Genomic DNA, 22577 nt, shown 5'->3' on the forward strand with positions numbered 1-22577 from the left:
CCTTTTGAATATTCCAGAAAAAATGGCACCTCTCAATTGGGTACTCTCAGCCCAATTAAGTTTTATCGACCACTCGAGAATCTGGATTTTCTGAAAACTCTCAAACGTTTTAATTTCAGCGGGCTTTTCTGTGCATGTGTGCATGCATAAGTGCCACAGATGCACAGTGGCAACAAGCGATCACACTTCTTGACTTTATTTTTCTTTAAAACTTCTTGTTTAGATAAATGAAGCATACTGTATTCGCTAATGAATAAACTATCAAAATTTTCCTGTTCATCTCTTTACTTCTCCTTAAATTTAAATTTTAAAGGTATTGCCTGAGAATCCGGAAAATCCGAAAATCCTGAGTGACCCAATCCTGAGTAGTCTGGATGTTTGGATTTCTACTGTACTCTTTTCATATATCCATATCCTTTTCTTCTCTCATCTAGTCTTCTCTTGTTATCCATTTCTTGCTGATATACTGGCCTATCATCACCTGCTGCCTTCTGGTGCATTATGATGTGACAATTCTCCATGTGTAAACCAAAGAAATCAAGGGATAGCATGCACTGTTCTGTCAATTTTTGGTATATCTGGAATGAACAATGATCAGAAGTCCATTCTTGGAATCTAAGGTTATTTCTGTGGCCTGAAAGGTGTTAACATTTTTAGCTTTTCACTAATTTGATATCACATTTGGAAATACCTATAAGAACTATTTCACAGTTGTAGATGTTCTAATTAAGTATCAATTATTTGTCTTCCTGACTGTCCATGTGGTATTAAGTGAATGGGTTTCCACCAGGGGCATGAATTTCCTCCAATTGTCCAAGAACTAATGTAAGGTTAATTGGTCACTGTAAATTATTGTGTTGAACAGGCAAGGTCACTGGAATCAAAAGGAATTCAACTATCCATGTTCATTCAGGATTTACCTGAAAATGACAGAAGGTTATTATAGCCTATTAATTCCCTTGGGCACATGAGAGGAATGTAGGGAAGGAAGAAAGGAATGAGATTGAAGGTTTGCTCTGCTGGGTGGTGTGAACCTGATGATCAATCTGCTATGGATTTCCAACATTTGGACTATACAATTAATTGAATGAGGATGTGCAAAATAAAAAGAAACAAATAAACCTGGGAACATTCTGAAAGTATCAATCCAATGAATAGTTTTTTTCCATAGGCCAATTTATTAACAATAATAAGTTCAAACAATAATACCCAATCCAGGGAAATGGGTTGACACCCAATTCCTGCAGAATATGGTGATTATAGCCAGTAATCTAATTCAGAATTGATCAGATATCAAATATTATTTGTACATATTTATTCTACTCTTTGATAGTTATTGATTCTCCATTTGGGAATCGTTTTCACATTTGGACAAACCTTCTAAGTATGTTATTTTCTTCTGAGATGGAATAGCAGGGAGTACGGGATTGACCCTCATAGAATCACCTGAAACGACTGGAAAAAATGAATTCAGTGAATGTCTTTGGCTAGTTCTTTCTCTCTGTATTCTAGATGGGAGTCTTGGTGGGTGATGTTCTGGAGTAGTCCACATAGGAGTCTGAGGAGGTGCTTTGATTTTTGCCATTTCTGATGGAAGATTGCCTACAATCAAAAAAAGGAAGTTAATATTTAACCTAAATAAATTTCAAATGTTATTGTTAAAGAAACATATTTAAGCTCTTTTTTGTTTTTTTTTAAATAAAGATACATTGCTAGAATGTTAGGCCTAATCAATACAATAAGGCAGTGGCTCTCAACCTTTTTTTTCCCCCCCCACTTACTTTATGTAATCCCTATGCCATCAGTGCTCTGTGATTAGTAAGGGATGGCTTAAGGTGGAATGTGAGTGGGAAGGGAAGGTTGAGAATCACTGCTCTAGACCCAATTTTTACTGAAATATTTAGCTTGAGAAAAATTGTCATTGGCCCATTTCCTTTGGAGCTTCTGAAACCGTGAACATAACGAGTTGATTAGGTACAATTAAACAGTGGTTTTCAAACATTTTTTTCTTTCCACCCATATACCACCTTAAGCCATCCCTTACTAACCACAGAGCACCCATAGCATAGGGATTACTTAAAGTAGTGTGTGAGTCGAAAGAAAAAGGTTGAGAACCACTGCGCAATAAGATCTCATAACCAAGATATTCACATCAGCTGCAGCATCTTAACATTCTCTGCTGGCATAGGGATTAAGTGAGTGCATTTGGATATGTTTACCTAATTTGATATTTTTTCCTGTAAGTGGTTTACAATGACAAGAACTACATTGTTATGTTATTGTTTCAATGAAGGAGATGAAAAGATAAACATAGAATGATGTCCAATTTTGTATTGAACCTTCCAAAATGCTTATACACAGGCATATTACTAGACTACCACGTCATAGAGTTGCACAGCGCAGAAACAGGGCTTTCGGCCCACTGAGAACATACTGCTAACATAATTCTCCATTCAAGTTGATTCACCCACATTAGATCCATAGCCTGCTATACCTTGGTGGTCCTGGTACTTTTTCAGATGTAACTTAAGTATGAGAATATTTGTCTCCACCACCTCTTTAGGCAGTATATTCCAGACGCCAAGCACATTCCTTGTGAAAATAAATTCTCTTCAGACCCCCTCTAAATCTCCAACTTTCATCTTAAACCTTGTTCTCTTATCTTAGAAACCATACCATGGGAAAACAATGTTAACTATTTACCCCCGTGGGAGAAAAAAATTAAGATTTTCTTGTTTAATTACTAATTCTGCAGGGAACCATGTGCCTGCTCCTAACAAATGGTCAATTGTTTTCTAGCCCCCCCTCCCCCTGCTAATCCTCCCCTAGTTGCAAACTCAATAAATTATGTTGCTCCTCGAGATAGATGTGACAAATGCATCCTAATCACATCAAGCCAAATGGCCTTCGAACTGATTGATTGATGCTTCTTTGTTCTCGATAGGGGAATGTGATAGTACAGATTCTATCACCAATATGTATATGTACAGATGGTAGTGTAGGATGACTGTGATTGACTGAGAGCGTAGCCACACCTACTGGCAAGTCTTAAAGGATTGCTCCTAGCCAGACCAGGTCATTCTGGACAGGTCAACCTACATGTGATATGCTCCAGTCTTTTAGTTAATAAAAGCCTTGTTTGGATCAACAAGTTCTTTCGACGTGCTCTACAATTTTATTAACTAAAAAGGTTTTGAAGGGATGGAGCGTATGCTACGGCTGGAACACCTCGACATCAACCCACAGTCAGCTACAGCCTCGAATGACTTTAAGCACTGGGTGAGATGCTTCGAAACATACTTACAGCTCTCTGGCCCTGCCTTGATAGAGGACAGCCATCGACTACTAATATTGATGACTATGGTGTCCCTGAGAGTCTACCAGAGCATCCAGGATGTGACCACTTACGCTGCAGCCATGAAGGTGCTGAAAGGGCTCTACGAGCATCTGGTGAACAGGGTCTATGCTCGGTACAAACTTGCAACAAGAGGGAACAGCCCGGTGAGTCCTGTAGAGTTTATATTCTGGCACTAAGGGCAATGAGCAGGGACTGTGCCTGCACAGACAGAACTGCTGCGGAGACCACAGACGATCTCATTCGAGATGCCTATGTGGCCGGGGTTTGATCGAATGAGGTAAGGCAGCGCCTGCTACAACATGGGGGAGAAAACCTAGAGGATGTGATCCGGATTGCAGAGACAATGGAGGCTGCAGTCTTAAGTATGGACATGTACTCTCGGGGCTGGTCCCCACACTCTGATGTGAGTAGGATGCCCTCCCTCTACCCTACTAACCCCCGGCACACTGACGGCCTGTTGGCTGCTGCTACACTGCCCGATGCAACTCCCAAAGTGTTATTTCTGTGGGAGGAACAAGCACAGCAGGTCCCAGTCCCTGGCAAGAAAAGCCAGGTGCCAAAAGTGCCTTAAAAAAGGCCACTTTGCTGTAGTCTGTCACTCCAAAATGGCCGCTGTTAAATACTGTGCCTCGTGTGAGGCCCAATCGCCACCCTCCCATTCAAACACTTCTTCCTCAGAGCTCTCGTCCAATGAGAGCGAGGGCTCCGCCACGCGGCAGCGCCTGAGATCACAGGGCAGATGTTGAGCGCAGAAGGTACAACCTACCCTCGCCGCAATGACGTCCACTCTCCCTCATGAAGCAACATCTGACCAGGCCCCAGCCCCAAACTCAACGCCGCCGCTGCTGACCAGGGACCCGCTGCCATCACTGCTGAGCCCGCCATCACCATCTGCAGCCATGACATGGAGGATCATGATGCCAACATTGAAAAATTTTTTAAGACCGCAATTCGGCTGAACTTGACCTACATTTTCGACAAGTGTGTCTTCCAGACCACTCGGCTCGCAATTCTAAGTTGTGTGGTGGAGAAAGGGGTGGTCATGCTGGACCCTGACCGCATCCATCCCCTCATGGACTTGTTACCCCCCCCACCCCAACACCCAGAAGGCACTCAGATGCTGCCTGGGCTTTTTCTCCTACTATGCCCAATGGGATCCACACTATACCGACAAGGCACGGCCACTCATCAAGACCACCTCCTTCCCCCTGTCAACCGAAGCCAGAGCGGCCCTGACCGCATCAAAGTGGACACCGATGCTGCAACACTGCATGCCATCGACGAATCCATCCCGTTCCAAGTCGACAGCGATGCATCCGACTTTGCACTGGCAGCTACTTTGAACCAGGCCGGCCGGCCGGTAGCCTCCTTATCCAGAACCCTCCAGGGTCCTGAGAGTTGACACTCTTCTGTCGAGAAGGAGGCCCAGGCCATAGTCGAAGCAGTACATCGTTGGAGACAGTACCTCACTGGCAGGTGCTTTACACTGCTGACCAACCAACATGCGGTCTCCTTTTTGGTTAGCAATACCCTGCGAGGTAAGATCAAGAATGACATAATTGCCAGGTGGAGAATTGAGCTCTCCACCTATAATTATGACATACTCTATCGGCCTGGTAAACTCAACGACCCTCCAGATGCACTCTCCAGGGGGACCTGCACCAACATACAACTGGACAGGCTGCAGAGACTCCACGAGGAGCTCTGTCATCCAGGGGTCACTAGGTTCACGCACTTTGTCAAGGCTTGCAACCTGCCCTACACGGTCAAGGAGATATGCTCCATGACCTGAGCCTGCCCGGTGTGCGCTGAGTGCAAGCCTCACTTCTTCCATCTGGAGAACACCCACATCATCAAAGCCACCTGCACCTTTGAGCATCTCAGCGTGGACATCAAGGGGCCCCTCCCGTCGACCAACCGTAATACCTACATCCGTACGGCTATCGATGAGTACTCCCGCTTCCTGTTTGCTGTGCCCTGCTTGGACATAACTGCCTCCTCAGTCATAGAGGACCTGCACAGCATCTTCTCCATCTTCGGGTACTCCAGTTACATCCACAGTGACAGGATTATGAGCGCAGATCTTCGGCAGCGCTTTCTGGAGTGTGGTATTGCTTCAAGCAGGACCACCAGCTATAACTCACATGGTAATGGGCATGTCAAAAGAGAGAATGCCATCATCTGGAAAGCAGTTACGCTTGCCCTCTAGTCCAAAGGTCTCCCCACCTCTCGCTGGCAGGACGTGCTCACTAGTGCCCTACACTCCATCCGCTCCCTCCTATGCACCGCGACCAATACCACCCCCCATGAAAGGATGTTCTTTTTCCCGAGGAAATCTGAATTGGGAACAACCATACTGGCGTGGCTCACAGTTCCTGGGCCGGTCCTCCTATGACGCCACGTCCAGTACTCAATGAATGACCCCTTGGTTGACTGAGTGACTCTGCTCCATGTGAACCCGCATTATGCCTACGTTGAGTACCTGGACGGGCGGGAGGACACTGTCTCGGTAAGGGACCTAGCCCAAGCCAGATCAGCCGCAGCAGTGCCTTTAACCCAACCTCCTCCAATTCCTTCTCCCCCAGGTCATGTGTTTGAACAGAGGGACCAACACCAGCCCACCAGCTCAGACCAGACTGTCGACAATGCCATTGGGGAATTGAGCAAAGCAGTGGCCGCACCCTATGAGCCTGCCGGTGACACGACTCCAGCGACCCCAATCCTGGCACCACGACGGTCACGTCGAAAGGTTAGGCCCCCTGACCGGTACAGCCCCTAAACTCCACCGTGCCCTTTCTTTTTCTTTTCTTTCTTTTTTTTCTACAGCCCTCCATCTACCCTAGGGTCAGTTCTCAAAGAAGGGGTGAATGTGATGGAACAGATTCTAAAACATAGTTATGTATCTGCCTTTGCTACATAAAGGACCCTGTTTGACCTGCTGAGTCTCTACAAACCATGTGCTGCCTGCTCCTAACAAATGGTCAATTGTTTTCTAGCCCCCCTCCCCCGCTAATCCTCCCATAGTTGCGAACTCAATAAATTATGTTGCTCCTCGAGATAGAGGTGACAACAGCTTCCCTAATCACATCAAGCCAAATGGCCTTCGAACTGATTGATTGATGCTTCTTTGTTCTCGATAGGGGAATGTTTTCTTATCACTTGTATTTTGGATATAAATGTTGCAGTTTTTCTCACAGGGCAGAGGATCAAAGCTCTGCTCTTAGGAGACTAGCTTTTCCATGATATCATGCTTGCAAATAAAGGTTTTCCTTAGAAACTTTCCTGTGTCCAAGAGATAACTTTTTTTTCCCTCCACAACATACGGTGACCCAGATGGGACTCTCATAAGACATTCCACTCCCTTTCAAGTTGGAAAAGAATAATGAGGAGGCCGGCTAAAGCAGAGGCCCAGAAAGAACCCAAGAGGGAAAAAAATATTTTCCAAGTTGGGAAAGTCTCGCCACTCCGAAAGGGAGGTGACAGTTTCTGAAACCCTATCTGAAAGGTGGGAGGATGGTAATGCATCCTAGCTGAAAGGGGGATAGTCCTAACTGCAAGGGGGATAAAAAAAGGGTAGCCACTGAACAGACAAAGGAAGCAGAGGAACTTGTTGCAGAATTCCTTTACACCCGTGAATGCTGTAATTGCTTTATTGCTTCAACACGCAGCATAACTTTGGTTTCTCTCCAGAACAATGGAAAATGCCTGCAGTCGAGAGGCACAAGGTACTCCTGCCGAAGAGATATGAATGAGCAGTCGAGTGGCAAAAGCTGCTCCTGCTAATGGGACTAAAGCACTGAGAGTCCTGAAGACTAGTAAGGGGACCGAAAATGAATACAGACAGTAAAAGATACCCAACGAAAGGTAGGAGACCAGGTGGTTCCCTCCAGGATTGCTGGCAGACACCATAATTTAAAAAAAAATCTGGAGATGATCGGTTTGCAGTAACATTTAGCAGCAACCTATATGGCTGGTCGCAGGGAGATTGGCCATATGGGGTATCTCTCAAGATTCCAATATGTTACAAACTAACAACCTTTTTAAATTTTGTTTGGGACTAAAGGAATTTTGTTAGCGCTAACACAGGAACAACAATGGAAAATTCACCAGACAACAGCAAATTCAAAATTATAGTTTTGTAATTAAACTATTAACAACATAACATTTCTTACTTATCTCTAAACTTACTTAACTCTAAATTTAAACCCAATGTGCCAAATGTAAGTGTGTGTGTGTGTGTGTGAGAGATTAAAGTTCCACTCTGAAAGTCAATGTTTAAAAGTTCAGAATCATTTTAGTCTTGCTTGAAGGTTTTGAATTCTTAGTTCAGAAATTAAACATTATACATTATATCTTCAGGCCTCTTTACTCACAATTTGACTATTTTCTTCTACAACGAATTCACAAACCCAGACAAAGGTTAAACAAATGTGGTTATCCTCTTCCAAGAGGAAGTCAGAAACCAGACAATGGTTAAACAAAGTGGCCATACACAAAAGTAGACCCAATAGAAATGTGTCCTCTTTTCCAAAGAGATAGCAAAGTAGTCTTAGTTAAAAAAACACAATGCTGGAGAGACTCAGCAGGTCAAACAGGGTCCTTTATGTAGCAAAGGCAGATACATAACTATGTTTTAGGCTTGAGCCCTTCATCAAAATATGAGAAAATGATGGGGACCGTCAGAATAAAAGAGTGGGAGGGGGAAGGGTGGGTGGCAAAGCAGGAGATGATAGGTGGAGAAGGGAGGGAGGGGACTGCAGCACTGAGGAGGAGGGGGAGGTGGAAAGGTAGGGCTTTTGTGTAGATGAAAAAGCTGGAAAGGCAGGAAAGGGAGAGGGGGAAGAAAAGGCAAGCAGGTTTAATGGAAAGCAGTGAAGTCAATGTTCATGCCATCTGGCTGGATACTGCCCAGAGAGAAAATAAGGTGTTGTTCCTCCAATCTGCAGGTGGTCAGGGTTGGACAGTACACAAGGCCATGGACAAACATATGAGCATGGGAGTGTGATATAGAATTGAAATGGTTGGCCACTGGGAGGTCGCTGTGGTTATGGACCAAGAGGAGGTGATGAGCAAAGCGATCTCCCAGTCTGCAAATGGCCACTCCAATGTAGAGAATGCCACAAAGGGTGCACTGGATGCAGTAAACAAGGCCTCTGGATGTACAAGTGAAGTGTTGCTTAACATGAAAGTTTACCTGTTATACCAGTGAAGTAGTCTTCTTATTTCAAAAGCCACTGATTCTGTGTTCCCCTTTTCCAATGAGTAATACACAACAACAGCACTAATTGTGGTTAATGTAACTCAACCCTGTCTTTCACAAGGTTTCAACCACTGTGACACAGGTGTTTTGACTTCTGTACTCTCCAAACTGAACTCTTCCAAAACTGAATTCAAAATGTCTGAATTCAGTAATATATTTCTCTAAATAATATGACTGTTGCATCATCACCAAGATGAGTCCCAATTATTGCAAACAACATGACAATCAGTTTTATTTCTAGCAAAATTCTGTTCTTTTTTCTAAATCATTCCATATCCATAACAACCTCTGACCTAATCTCTGTTCAAGAGGGTTAAGTAGCTTTGACTAAAAACCATATAACTATTTATGGAGCGGAAACAGGCCATGTTGGCCTTTTGAGTCTGCATCGGTTCACTGATTTTGTGTGCCCTCTTCAGGCATTGACAATATCTCTAAGGTCATTAACTTAATCCATGCAGTACAAGGAAAGAAGACTCCAACAGTGGCGGTGGCTTTTGATGCAGAGAAAGCCGTTGACAGGGTAGAATGGAATTATTTATTTAAAGTACTACAGCGGTTCAACCTACCAGAGAAATATATTAATTGGATTAAAGCATTATATAAGGGACCATTGGTGAAGGTGACAGTAAATGGATATATAATCGAACCAAGGTCAACTAGGCAGGGATGTCCACTATCTCCCTCACTGTTTGCTTTAGCTATAGAACGATCATGCATTCCATGTGGTCACGTGTGAAGGTAAGATCATTCTGATATGATATCACTGAAACACTAACAAGAATAACAGGAGTGACCTTCACACACAACTCAACGCTATATCAGATGTCTTCCTTCAGCAGTTCTTGAATAATTAAGACCAAATTGAAATCCATCAGCTTTGTCTGTTCAAGATGCTGTGACTCCTAGAATGCACACTCTTCTCTGAATACAATGGTGTATTTGAAAAAGTATCTGTAAAGGACCTGTGTGTGACCCTGTACCAGCCCACAACTAAGAATACAGATGGAATATTTTAACTCTATAACTTACTAAGACATTTTTATATATGAAAAATATAGTTTAACATTAAATTAAAGATTAACATAAATCTATTACAGTTAATATAAACCTGGTGGGACGCAGTGGCTAATGGAGATGTGGACCCTAAATAGGAATTTGGGTAGATGATAGGTTGCTTTGAGAAATGGATGGAGGTGGCAAAGAGACACTAGCCCCTAAATCCAAAGAATATTGAAAAGACACCCAAGCAGGTTGCCACTTCCACAGCACCCCCAGTTGATCTGCAACCCTATCTAACTCTCTCACCTTTGCTCCTCTGTATCCCAGATACCCAAATGGTATCAGCTAAAGGACGGAATTATGGTCCTAACAACAGGCCTGATGGAATGATAGTGAACTAATAGAGATAGTTATGCCCTGGCAGCAGGACCATGGCACACAACCATAGGTTCACACCAAGCTCAGGAAGGTCAGATGAGGGAGCAATGAGAGGAACTTCTGCGGAAGGTACACCTAGATTGCTAGAAAATAATGATTGAAAATGCTCCCATTTTAAAACCATGGACTCAGGCTGAGGCATAAAATGGCTGACTGCTTTTCTAAATTGGCTAGTGCAAATGTGCAACATTTATAATCCTCTCCCAGGCGATCTATGAACTCTTCTGAAATGTGCATCCAGCAGTTCTTGGGCTGTATTTCAAGATACTGTGTTGGCTCTGCCTGGAGAGAATGGTGATTGGTGCACTGGCAGGGTAATGAAACTCTCACACACTGGTTGCAGAACAAGGGAAAATAAACCATCTTGAGAGCAGTCCAGTGCCATGGAGATTTAGGGGAAGTTACTCAATGCCTGCAACAAAAGGATGAAGGGCCCCCTGATTTTATAGCAAGATCCAGGAACATCTTGGAGGAATAAGCAGGGGTCCATCAAACCTTTCTCAATTGTATGCTCTCCCAACAAGCCCAGGCCTTTAAGACACATAATATAAATTGGCAAGCCATGACCTGTGCTGAGATAATTACCACATTGGTAAATATGGATAGGGAGAGACTCTTTGTGGGGCCCCGTGATGTACCCAATCCATCATCAAAAATGCAATTTTACAGGCAGGACTGGAATACAGAAACTGGCAAAAGAAATAGCAGGGACTACAAGACAGATATGTCCAAAGATATATGCTGCAGCTGTGGAAAGAAAGGACACTGGGCCAGGGAGAGGAGAAGTGCCTACCTTAGGGAATCCTCCTGAGCAACAAATGCCAATGAGGGGAAGGTTCCCTCTTTTGCTTACAATCAGCCATTCCCCAACGAAGAATAGGGAAGTGCAGGAGGGTTGGCGGTACAGGGCGTGATCATACCACTTTTCCAAGACTCTTAGACGCAACCTATGGTGACATTAAGGATAGGAGACATCCATTTACGAGCCTTGGTAGATACTGGTGCCACCCTAACCTCTATATCCCCCTCTCTGGGTTTACCTTTAAGCCATACCAGGGTGATAACTGTGGGGGGTAGCCAGAATTCTGTTAACAGAACCTCTGTTGAAGGATGTCACCCTATCGTTGGGAGACAACAGAATAGAGGAAGCTGTGATAGTTTCTAAATCTACCCCTCTGCCCTTGCTGGGAAGACAAGGGCTTTGCAAAATGGGAGCTACCATTTACTACACTCCTCAAGGTATGTATATGGACATACCCTTGTGTGCGTCCCAATTAGTCTTGCTGTTCCATAACCCTGAAAGCAAACCTGAGCCCATACTGTATTGCTGGCAGCTATCTAGTAACCCCTTCACTGTGCAAATGCACTATATACAACAAGAACTGAGCAACATGACACCAGCACCTCCTGTGAAAACAGTGCAGGCTCTGCTATGGGTAGTGCGTTAACACAAACTAGTGCATTGTACAGCATGGTATACCTTGCAAGATGACCCTAATGATTGGAAAAGGGTGTCTGTTTATGAGGGTCAGAAGATGAAAATACACCCAGATGCCTATTTATATTATTGGCCAATAGGACTTCTTTCCAAAGTATTCCAAAGTAGGGAGCTGTATCATACTGAGGAGTCTGTGCCTCATTTAACCCTTGAAGGGATTCTAACCCAGGCCCATGGAGGAGGGAAGAGACTGGTAGCCCACAACTCTATTGCTTTGCTTGCTGTTGTCTTGGGCATGCCTGCCTGACTTCATGCTGTAGTGGCCACTGCCACCATGATGGAAAAGTCCATGCCGCTGGTTCTTGACCATATATGTGAGGTTTGTGTGCCCCATGCTGTGATGCTACTTTTAAACTCCACCACTACACAGAACTTCACTGCCTTCCACCGTATGGGCTATGAGGTGATCATCCTGCCACACTCTAACTACACCTACCAATGCTTGCCGACAGTCAATCCCGCCACCTTCATTCCAGAACTAATGGAAGACTATGACCATGTCTGCCTAGTGACGGCTCAGCACTCTAAGTCCCCCAGGATGGACTTACGATCTGATCCTCTGCCAAATCCAGATCTGATCTTCTTCACTGACAAGTCCTCACATAGACCATGCGATGATCTGCTTCTGGCTGGCTATGCTGTGGTGAATCCACATCAGATTGTGGAAGCCTTCACCCTACCTTAAGGTACATCAGCACAGGCAGCCGAACTCTTTTCCTTGACAAGAGCCTGTATATTGGTAAAGGGGAAGTCATCCAACATATACACAAACTCCCGCTATGCCTTTGATGTAGAGCATAATTTTGGACAGATTTGGAAAAACAGGAAATTCATCACCTCATCTGGGAAGCCCATCAAACACTTGTAGCTAGTGCTGAATTAACTTGAAGCCATTCAGCAGTAAACTCAGACTGCTATCATTAAGTGCAAGGTGCACACAAAGGCAGATGTGACGGTTTCCCGAGGGAATGAATGAGCAGGGGGTTGCCAGACGCGTGGCTGCCATTCAAGACTTGATGATCAAAGCCCTCCATGTTCCCCCCTTTCATTCACCCCCATCCCCTCACTCGCTCCTGATAAGCTACAACAAGCGCCACAGAATGCCAGTTCGCAAGAGAAATGTAACTGGGATCATGCACAGAGTTACCAAAAAGATGATTTCCTATTTCACCCACATAGGCAATGTGATATGTCCTCAAAACCTGTTTTTGCCCGTGCCACTGTTTCATGCACAGGCACATATGGGCAAAGGAGGGATGCCACATGTTATTGAACAACAATGGTATGCTCCCTGGATAACACTAATCATTCAAACAATTATGCAATCTTGTCCTGTTTGCCAGCAGCACCACTCGGGGAAAGGGGGAGCTACATATGATCACCTTCCTATGCCTGAATTACCTTTTGAAAATTTGCAAATTGATTTTGTGCACATCCCCCAGCTTTGGGATACAAGTATACACAGGTAATGGTAGATATGTTCACATGATGGGTGGAAGCCTACCCTACCCAAAGGTGCTAGGTAAAAATACCATGGAAGGGATAATACCCAGATATGGAGTGCCCATGGGGATGAATAGTGACAGGGATACCCATTTTATGGGGAAGATAGTAAAGGATTTGATGCAAGTCATGGGGTTCCAATGGAAGTTGCATATTCCCTATCGGCCTCAATCATCGGGGAGAGTGGAAAGATTAAATGGGGAACTGAAGAACACTCTGTCCAAGGTGTGCCAGGACAATAATTTACCCTGGCCTGAGGCTCTCCTTGTAGTATGAAACAGGAGGAACCGGTCCATGGGATTGACACCCCATGAAGGTATCATGGGACGTCCAATGACCACAGGAACTAAGCCTCCACTGTGCGGGAGAAAGATGGCCCTAATTTGGAATGATGAATAAACTTTGGCTTATGCACAGGCCATATGGAAAAGGGCTTCTGAATTACATGCAAAAATGAGACAAGCCCATGTCCCTCTGGGAAATGCCCCTTTACATGTGTTCTGCCCAGGAAACAAGGTGCATGTAAAAAGTTTAAACAAGGAATCGTCCTCTCCTAGGTGGAAAGGACCATGCACTATGTTGCTGACCACCCGAACAGCCCTCAAATTAGACAGGATCCATGTGGCAAAGTGTAAACGGCACCACCCACAGGAAACAGAGTCGAATTGATTGCCTTTAGTAATCGTCAGCTATGAGCAACAGAAGAAAGCTAAAAATACTGTTTGGACTTGTGTCAATGAATGTGGTACTCTTCTAGGCCTTAAACAGTCATCTATTCTGCCAAACGCATCAGAGACTTCATGGGAATTGAACTGCATGTTACCCATTAACACAGTTAGTTGAGGCCTTGTTTGTGGAATCCTAAACCCTTGTATACCACTGACATGTCAGATGCCCCTTTAAAAGGGAGCACAGGCAAATTTGTGTGAGGAGTAGTAGGACAGTGTGTAGAGTTTGTATATAATAGAAGACAGGTATCCCCTTGCCCTGATTGTGCTGGGTCTGCTCCTTATCCAGGAATCGGGGCTGACTGTACTGACACACAGTACTACCTCCTTTACTTTACCAGACAGGAGTGGGGAAGTGCAGTGGTCAAAGTTCCCAACAATATGTCCTGTTCTGCGACCCACTGCACACATCGATGATGTAGCATAAAAAGGGACTGGTTTGATTGTACTTGCACTACAGAACAGTCCATCGATGTAAAGGAGGACCACGAAGATTCTGTGGGAAGTTCAATAGCATGCATGTCACAACTTCGTTTTTGATATACCCATATAATACTTCAGATTTTGACCCTTATAAGGGAATGTAAGGGAATGATTAATTGGCATAAAACACAAATGACATGAACAGGAAAAACTAAAATGAAATGTTACCAGGCTAAGAAGGGATTTGGCTTTCTTCTTAATAGGACCTAATCCACAGCAACTCCCACTCTACCAACCTCGTTTGCAGTGCACAGCATTGGATCAGCTATGGTCCAGTGCCCTCAGAGAAGGCGAAGGTTTGCAGCTCAAACTATAAGCTAAGAGTTCTGTGCAGATTGGACAAATCCAAAAGCACTAGGCTCCTCTATCGGCTATGGGATCCTGAGTTCTCTCTCTTTAGGAGGTTTGGCGGGAGCCATAGCATAAAAAAAATTGGAATTACCTTATTTGTGGACTGGCTAGATTAGGGAAGAGCACAATGGAAGAGTTTGAGGCCATCAATAAAGAATTTACAGAGTTGCGTTTATCTGCTCAACAAATCTGATATGCCATGGATTACTAGCTAGCTCATCAGGGAGGAGTACGCACTATAACTCATGTTTCAGACGAGCCCTACAATCTCAGAGATTCAACAACAGTTACTTTTTGAAAGGAATGACTGGACAGGGAGGATGGTTCTCCTGGCTCTCTGGCTGGATTTATGGCTGGGGGGGGGGGGTTTCCTTAGAAACTTTCCACTGTGTTTGAGAGATTACTCTTTTTTTCCTGTGACACCCTCAAAATTTTATATAGCACTATCACATCAGCCTCCTGGACCCCAAAAGGACAACAAATCCAGCTTATCAAGTTAAATGAAATGCTCGAGTCAACCTTCTGGAGAATTGCATTTGCATCCTTTCCAATACAATCATATCATTCTTATACTGTGGCAACCAGAACTGCAGACAACATTCCATATATGATCTAACCAATATTCTATAAAGTTGGAATATGATGTCCCAGCACTTGTAGTCTATTTCACAGCCTGAATTACATGTCTGCAAAATAAGAAATTGCATTCAAATGATTTTGGTTGTCAATAGTGAATCCCATGACATAAAAAAAAACCACATTTAGATATTAGCAGTTATGCTCAAGACTTCTCTAAGATAATTTACACCAAACCTTTAATAAATATTCACCTACACTTATAAGTAGAGTCATCAACAATAGGAGCAAGGTAGGACCTTGTAGGGATTGAATCTTTTACTTTCATTCTCTCAGTGGAGGTTATATTCACATTTCCTCCTATACACAAAAGAGAATATAAAATTAATAATATGCAGATAATACAGAGTATATTTTCAACACTGGGACTTGCATGATAATCTACATTGCTTTGGGATTCTGTTTGTATTTTGAAATACTGTTTAGAAGTTTGTGAGATTAATCATCTTTATCATTGTTTGCCTCATTTGGATGTGATCCAGTGATCAGTTCTGTGACCAACATGGTCAACCACATTAAAAAGGATAGTTCCACCCATTTCTACTGCAGGAAGTAACTGCAAAGGTGTGTGCATATGTGTACAGAAACATTAACTTAAGGTGCAAGATGCACCTTAAGCAATTTTGACAAACAATAACAGGAAAAAAAAAGAAATACATGAATTAACACATTATAAGTATAACTTAGGGAAATGTGACCATTTAGAAATTAATTTCTTAAGAATTTTTTCTCTCCTTTTAACACAATTAGAAAATTTGAACTTGTAACATTACAAATGCTTGATACAAATATGTTATATCAAATGGGTCCATGGGTCTTTTTTTTTGAGGTGAACTATACAGGTCTTCAATATGATGGAAAGTTTTAATAGAGTGGATACAGGGACAAAGAACTTAACGATGAATCATCAATCGAGAATAAGCAACAAGTAATCCAGTATAAAATTCAGAAGGAACATCTTAAGCCAAGGAGTGGTGAGAATGCAGAACATTCCAAAGAGGGGGTAATTGAAGATAACAGTGTATTTATGAGGAAAGATGGGAAGAGGATTGAGTGGAAGAGGATTGAGTGGACCATTAAATTATTATTATTTTTAAATTAGGCATACACAATGGTAACAGGCCCTTTCGGCCCACGAGTCTGTGCAGCCCAATTACACCCAATTGACTTACAACCCCTGTACGTTTTTGAATGGTGGGAAGAAACTGGAGCACCTGGAGGAAAACCACATAGACACAGGGAGAACGTACTAACTCCTTACAGACAGTGCTGGATTCAAACCTAGTGGCTGGTGTTGTAATAGCTGGCATAAACTGGTTTTGTATAACAACCTGTTTCCATGCTGCATATTTTTAATATAATCGAATGTAATTATTTTGCAATTTTATTTGAAGACAGATTTACCCTCGCATAAATGTACATTTTTGAGGTAAAACTGAAGCAGGTGAGGCTTGGAAATGAGAATAAGAGTGGGTTCTGTTAGCTTGCCAAACCAATATACATATGAAAATATTATGCTATAATCTTTTATGTAAAGCGTAGAAAATTATAGCACAGCACCGGCCCTTCTGCCCACAATGTTGTGCTGACCTATATAAACTCACTCGACAAACTAAACCTTCCCTACCTCACATCCGTAACCCTTTATTTTTCTTGTATCCAAGTGCCTATCTAAGAATCTTTTAAATGTCCCTTTTGTACTAGCCTCCCTCCACCACCATCCCTGGCAATGCATTCCAGACACCTCGTAACTGTACCCCGGCGTTTCCATACATCTCCCCAGTACTTTAGCCTGGGGTAACCATACATCTCCCCGAACTGTACACCTTACCGTACATCTCCCTGTTCTGTACCCCGGGATTACTGTAACATCTTCCTGTATTTACTTTGGTTCACTGTACATCTCCCTGTGCTGTACCCCGTTGTCACCCTATATCTCCGCTGTACTGTATTCCAGGCTCACTGCGCATCTCCCTGTACTGTACCCCTGGGTCACTGTACATCTCCCTGTACTGTACCGTACCCCATGGTCACCATACATCACCTCTGTATTGTATACCCTGTGGTCACAAAATATCTCCCTATACCATGCCCCAAGATAACTGTATATTTCCCTATATTTATCTGGATTGAACTTCATCTGCCACTTTTCCACCCAACTCTGCATCTTGTCTCTATCCTGTTGGTAACCTATGACAACCTTCTACACTATCCACACAACTCCAAACTTCATGTCATCAACTCAATCCCCCGACTAATGAAATCAATGTACCATAACTACCCAATCATCCTACATGGTGACCTTGAGATCTATGGATTTGGACCCCAAGGTCCCTCTATGCTTCCACACTGTAAAGAATCCGGCCATTAACCATTAACATTGCCTTCAAGTTTGATACTCCAAAGTGCATCACTCCCCATACGGAATCCTGGGATCATCGTACATCTCCCCCGTACCACAAACTTACTGACCCATCTCTCTACCTCTTCATCCATGTGGCAAATTTAATTTAATGGTTAACACAATGCTATTACAGCACCAGGGTCCTGGGTTCGAATCTGGTGCTGTCTGTAAAGAATTTATACGTTCTCTCTGTTGGTTTCCTCTGGGTGCTTCAGATTCCTCCCACATTCCAAAAACATATAAGGTTATTAGGTTAATTGGTCATTTGAATATATTTGGGTGGCACGGGCTCATGGACCAGAAGGGCCTGTTACCATGCTCTATCTCTAATTATAATTAAAAATTAAAAAAATTAAATTAAATTGCTGCATTATATTTTGTAGTTTTGTAATGCTGCTACAGTGTGTACAGAATAGATAAAATGAAAGTGACCCGGGGGTACAGTACAGGGAGATGTGAAGTGAACCTGGAGTACAGTACAGCAGAGATATACGGTGACCACGGGGTACAGCACAGGGAGATGTACAGTGAACCAGAGTAAATACAGGAAGATGTTACAGTAATCCCGGGGTACAGAACAGGGAGATGTACGGTAGGGTGTACAGTACGGGGAGATGTATGGTTACCCCAGGCTAAAGTACTGGGGAGATGTATGGAAACCCCGGGGTACAGTTACGAGGTGTCTGGAATGCATTGCCAGGGATGGTGGTGGAGGGAGGCTAGTACAAAAGGGACATTTAAAAGATTCTTAGATAGGCACTTGGATACAAGAAAAATAAAGGGTTATGGATGTGAGGTAGGGAAGGTTTAGTTTGTCGAGTGAGTTTATATAGGTCAGCACAACATTGTGGGCAGAAGGGCCGGTACTGTGCTATAATTTTCTATGCTTTACATAAAAGATTATAGCACAAGAGGTCGCATAACTATTAATATTTTCATATGTATATTGGTTTGGCAAGCTAACAGATGTGCCAGCCAAACAAATTACTTCCTGAATGATGTCAGGCAACCCCATTACTTCTAAGTATGGGATGCTCATTCACATACCAGGGTTGGACTCTCAATTCAATTGTTATCATAAAGTCAGGAATATTTCATACCATGACATTACAAACTGTAATGGAATATAATTCTGACGACAGTGAATTTACAAAGCTCCTGGTCGATGGTTTCTTGAGCTGCTAAGATTGCTTTCAATTTGTTCTGTTTAATGCAGTCGCTACAAACACTGGTGGGTGCCCTAAGCGTGGAATTGGGACTCATCACCAGACAGATTTTACAGGGTCACTCCTACCACAAAACCTAATGGCAGGTGCATCTGTGACAAATGGATTCACTTATGGATTTATACTAAGAATACTTCCTCTTGTTGGTTTCCCTTAAGAATGCATCCATTTTTGATTTCACATTTTTCTCTGCCCTGGGAGTTGTTTCATTTGAGCTTGGTAGCATCTGAGATTTTATAGAATAGTGGATGGTGAAGAAAGAACTTTTTTTTATATGGTGTATAGTCAAACGTTTAAGTCTATAAAGGGATAGAATATTTGATAAGGATATATTTGAAGTCTCATCAGAGGAATATATAGCCTGTCTTTTGAAATGTTGTGCAAATAACAACAAAAAATGTTCTTTTATTGATGCAACAAAATGTACTAAATTATTTCATGGGATATTTTCACAAAAGACATATTTGATAAGTGATCAAATGCTTGGTTTCCAAGAAATGCCAATGGTGTAATAAATGAATTCTTATGTGATCAAGAAAACCGAATTGGAGCACAAGTAAATGAGGGGTGGAAGAGTTTATAGAAGTAGGAAAGGAAGAATATGGAGACACATATGGAGATTTTAAAATTGAGATGTTGGTTAATCAGCAATGGTGGGGTGGAGGGATGATAAGCGAAAAATGATGTCTGTTTTTGAGGTTAATGCTCTCAAACAAGATTCCAATCCAAAAGTATTGTCGTTCCTCATTCACCAAACAACTTGCAGGAGTTGAAGAGAACAGTTCACCACCTTCTCAAGATCATTTCAGGATTGACAATGAATGTTGCCTTTGCCAACAGACCAAAAATCAATAATTAAAAATACCTTGTATCCTCTTCAGCTCCTTCTGTTTATCTGAACTAACCTGAGTGCAAGTCATTAGATAAACAAATGGCAAGTTGAGGATGAGGACAAAAAATATGGAAACATAATTTTTCTTTGATTTCTTATTAGTGCAGCACAGAAACTGGAGGAACTGATGAAAATTAAATGGGTTGCTGAGGATTACAAATTATAAATGATTTTATATGAAAGTGTTGATATAATTTGCTGACAGATGATTTGTTCGAATAAATTCAGAGGAAAGAAATACAGACTATCATGTTGAAGTTGTGGCTGATGTTTTTTTTTAACTTCTCCGAATTCTTTTTCAGTTTTGTCTGCTCAATTACCCCATCACTTCTTATAGATGGAACATTCCCAATCCTTGACAAGTTAGGGAGAGTTTAAATGATTTGACAGTGGATAGGAAGCAAAGGGTAAAAAAAAAGCAAATCTGGAAAAAAGGGGTTTAAATGAGAGGGCATTGAGTTATAAAGTTGTAATGCACAGAAACAGGCTCTTTGGATCAACTCATCATGATGTCTTTCTCTGCTAATTTCATTTGTCCACATTAGGCCTGTATTCCTCTATTCCTTTCCTATCCAAGAACTTACCCAAATGACTTTTAAAAATTGCACCTACCTCTAGCACTTCCTCTGGGAACTCATTCCATATAACCATCACTCTGTGTGAAAAGCTTTCCTCTCAGATCTCCTTTAAATATTTTCCCTTTCACCTTAAACCTAAGCCCTAGTTTTAGAACTGCTCACCCTGATTATCGATCCTAGCTTGACCTTATATAAAGTTATCTTTCAGCTTTCTGTTCTAGTGAGAATAAACTCGGCCTGTCCAATCTCTCCTTATAAATAAAGCCTTACATTTCAGGTAACATTCTGGTTCACCTCTTTTGTAGTCTTTCTAATGCTGCCACATCCTTCCCATAATATGGTAACCAGAACTGTCTTCTTCTTTTCTTCTTTGGCTTGGCTTCGCGGACGAAGATTAATGGAGGGGTAATGTCCACGTCAGCTGCAGGCTCGTTTGTGGCTGACAAGTCCGATGCGGGACAGGCAGACACGGTTGCAGCAGTTGCAGGGGAAAATTGGTGGGTTGGGGTTGGGTGTTGGGTTTTTCTTCCTTTGCCTTTTGTCAGTGAGGTGGGCTCTGCGGTCTTCTTCAAAGGAGGTTGCTGCCCGCCGAACTGAGAGGCGCCAAGATGCACGGTTTGAGGCGATATCAGCCCACTGGTACATGCTACAGAAATGTCATAATTTTCAGGGAGTAATGAATTTTCATCTTCAAGTCCTTCTGTACACTAACACTCCTGAGGGCTCTGCCGTGCCATTGACTATCTATGTCCTATTGGTATTTTATTGCCCATTATGTCTTCCACTGCTTTGCCCAACTTCTCAATTGATCTGTGCCCCATTGCATTCCTTTACAAGCTTCTTCGCTGTCAACTGCTTCATTAATTTGTGACATCAGTTCACAAACATTTTCATTCAAGTCACATTTAATATATATAAAACAAACAATATTGATCCTAGCACCAACTACTGGTTACTGACTTACAATCAGGAAAGCAACCCTCCACCTGTGCTTTGTTGTAAACTTTGCTTTACTCCTCTTCATGTACCTTTCTTGGTAGAATCTTTATATTTCTCAAGGAATTGACTGCCTTAGTCATGACTTTAAATTTCCCTTTTGACAGGAAGAGATATATTATTTTAGGCAAATACACCACATGAGTTTAAGATTTTTAAATTGGGCGGCATGGACTTGTGGACAAAAATGGCCTGTTACCAGGCTTTAGGTCTAAATTTTTAAAAAATTCCAGAGACAGCATACAAAAGCAACACCCCAGCCTTATTGTGTTGTAACTTTCAGCATTAAGTAGCTTTGATGCCATGTTCACTGAATTATAACCAATACACAGACTTTACCTTGTAGACATTTTGGGGGGAAAAAAAACTTTGTTGGAAATAATCACAGATAGTTTACACACAACATATATAACATTATTAAACAGTACTTTCTAATCTTGACAATCTGTTAAAGATGATTAGCATTTCATTAAACAAATGAAGGATGCTAACTGAAATTTTCACCTGCCACCTTGAAAGCTGCTCACAGAAGAGATTGTTAATTACTTGCATCACAGAGTATAGGTTTCACCATGAAGATTAACATGTATGTCTCCCTGGTCGAATGGAGGCATTATTGGAATGTTGGTGTGTGTGTGTGTGTGTGTGTGTGTGTGTGTGTGTGTGTGTGTGTGTGTGTGTGTGTGTGTGTGTGTGTGTGTGTGTGTGTGTGTGTGTGTGTGTGTGTGTGTGTGTGTGTGTGTGTGTGTGTGTGTGTGCGTGCGTGCGTGCGTGCGTGTGTGTTGACTCTTACAGTGGTAGGGAGTGTTGTGAGTTTTGCAATGCTAGTTTTGTCAGATACTATTTGAGGGTCACATCACTATTTTTGACCAAATGAGTAAAGTCATGAAAGTTTTCTTTAGCACTGCAACCATTCCCATAGTGAATTAGTTCTTACTTTAAGCATAAATTTTGCGCATTCTCTGCCCAGCTGAGTGCAAGTATGATTTCCAGCATTGGTGAAGATGAGGAGTCGGCTCTTCTTTAAGAGCTGGAGCTTTGATATTAACACAGAATCAGGTTGTTAGATAGTTGGGGAGAAAAAGGTGTGCTCTCCATAAAGTGCAGTGAATTTACTTAAGAGCAGAGAGCTTTATCTACATTTCATCATCATCATGAAGAATTTAGAGATTTTGTGACATGAGTTGCTATTAGAAGTCTAGTTTTTAATACAATATTCTAAGA

General features: G+C 42.4%; 1 protein-coding gene across 1 annotated transcript in view; it reads right to left on the reverse strand.

Annotated features, from left to right (window-relative positions):
• Window positions 1-1155: 1155 nt before the first annotated feature.
• ankrd55 (ankyrin repeat domain 55) overlaps window positions 1156-22577 on the reverse strand; it is a 144508-nt gene continuing 123086 nt past the window's right edge. Inside the window, exons 14-15 of the mRNA XM_069923079.1 lie at window positions 15456-15557; window positions 1156-1602 (exon numbers count right to left, since the gene is read on the reverse strand). Coding sequence (XP_069779180.1) covers window positions 1334-1602; window positions 15456-15557 — 371 coding nt within the window. The 3' untranslated portion in view covers window positions 1156-1333. The remainder of the gene's footprint in view (window positions 1603-15455; window positions 15558-22577) is intronic.

Source organism: Narcine bancroftii, chromosome 3 (assembly GCF_036971445.1).
Source record: "Narcine bancroftii isolate sNarBan1 chromosome 3, sNarBan1.hap1, whole genome shotgun sequence".
NCBI classification, from domain to species: Eukaryota; Metazoa; Chordata; class Chondrichthyes; order Torpediniformes; family Narcinidae; genus Narcine; species Narcine bancroftii.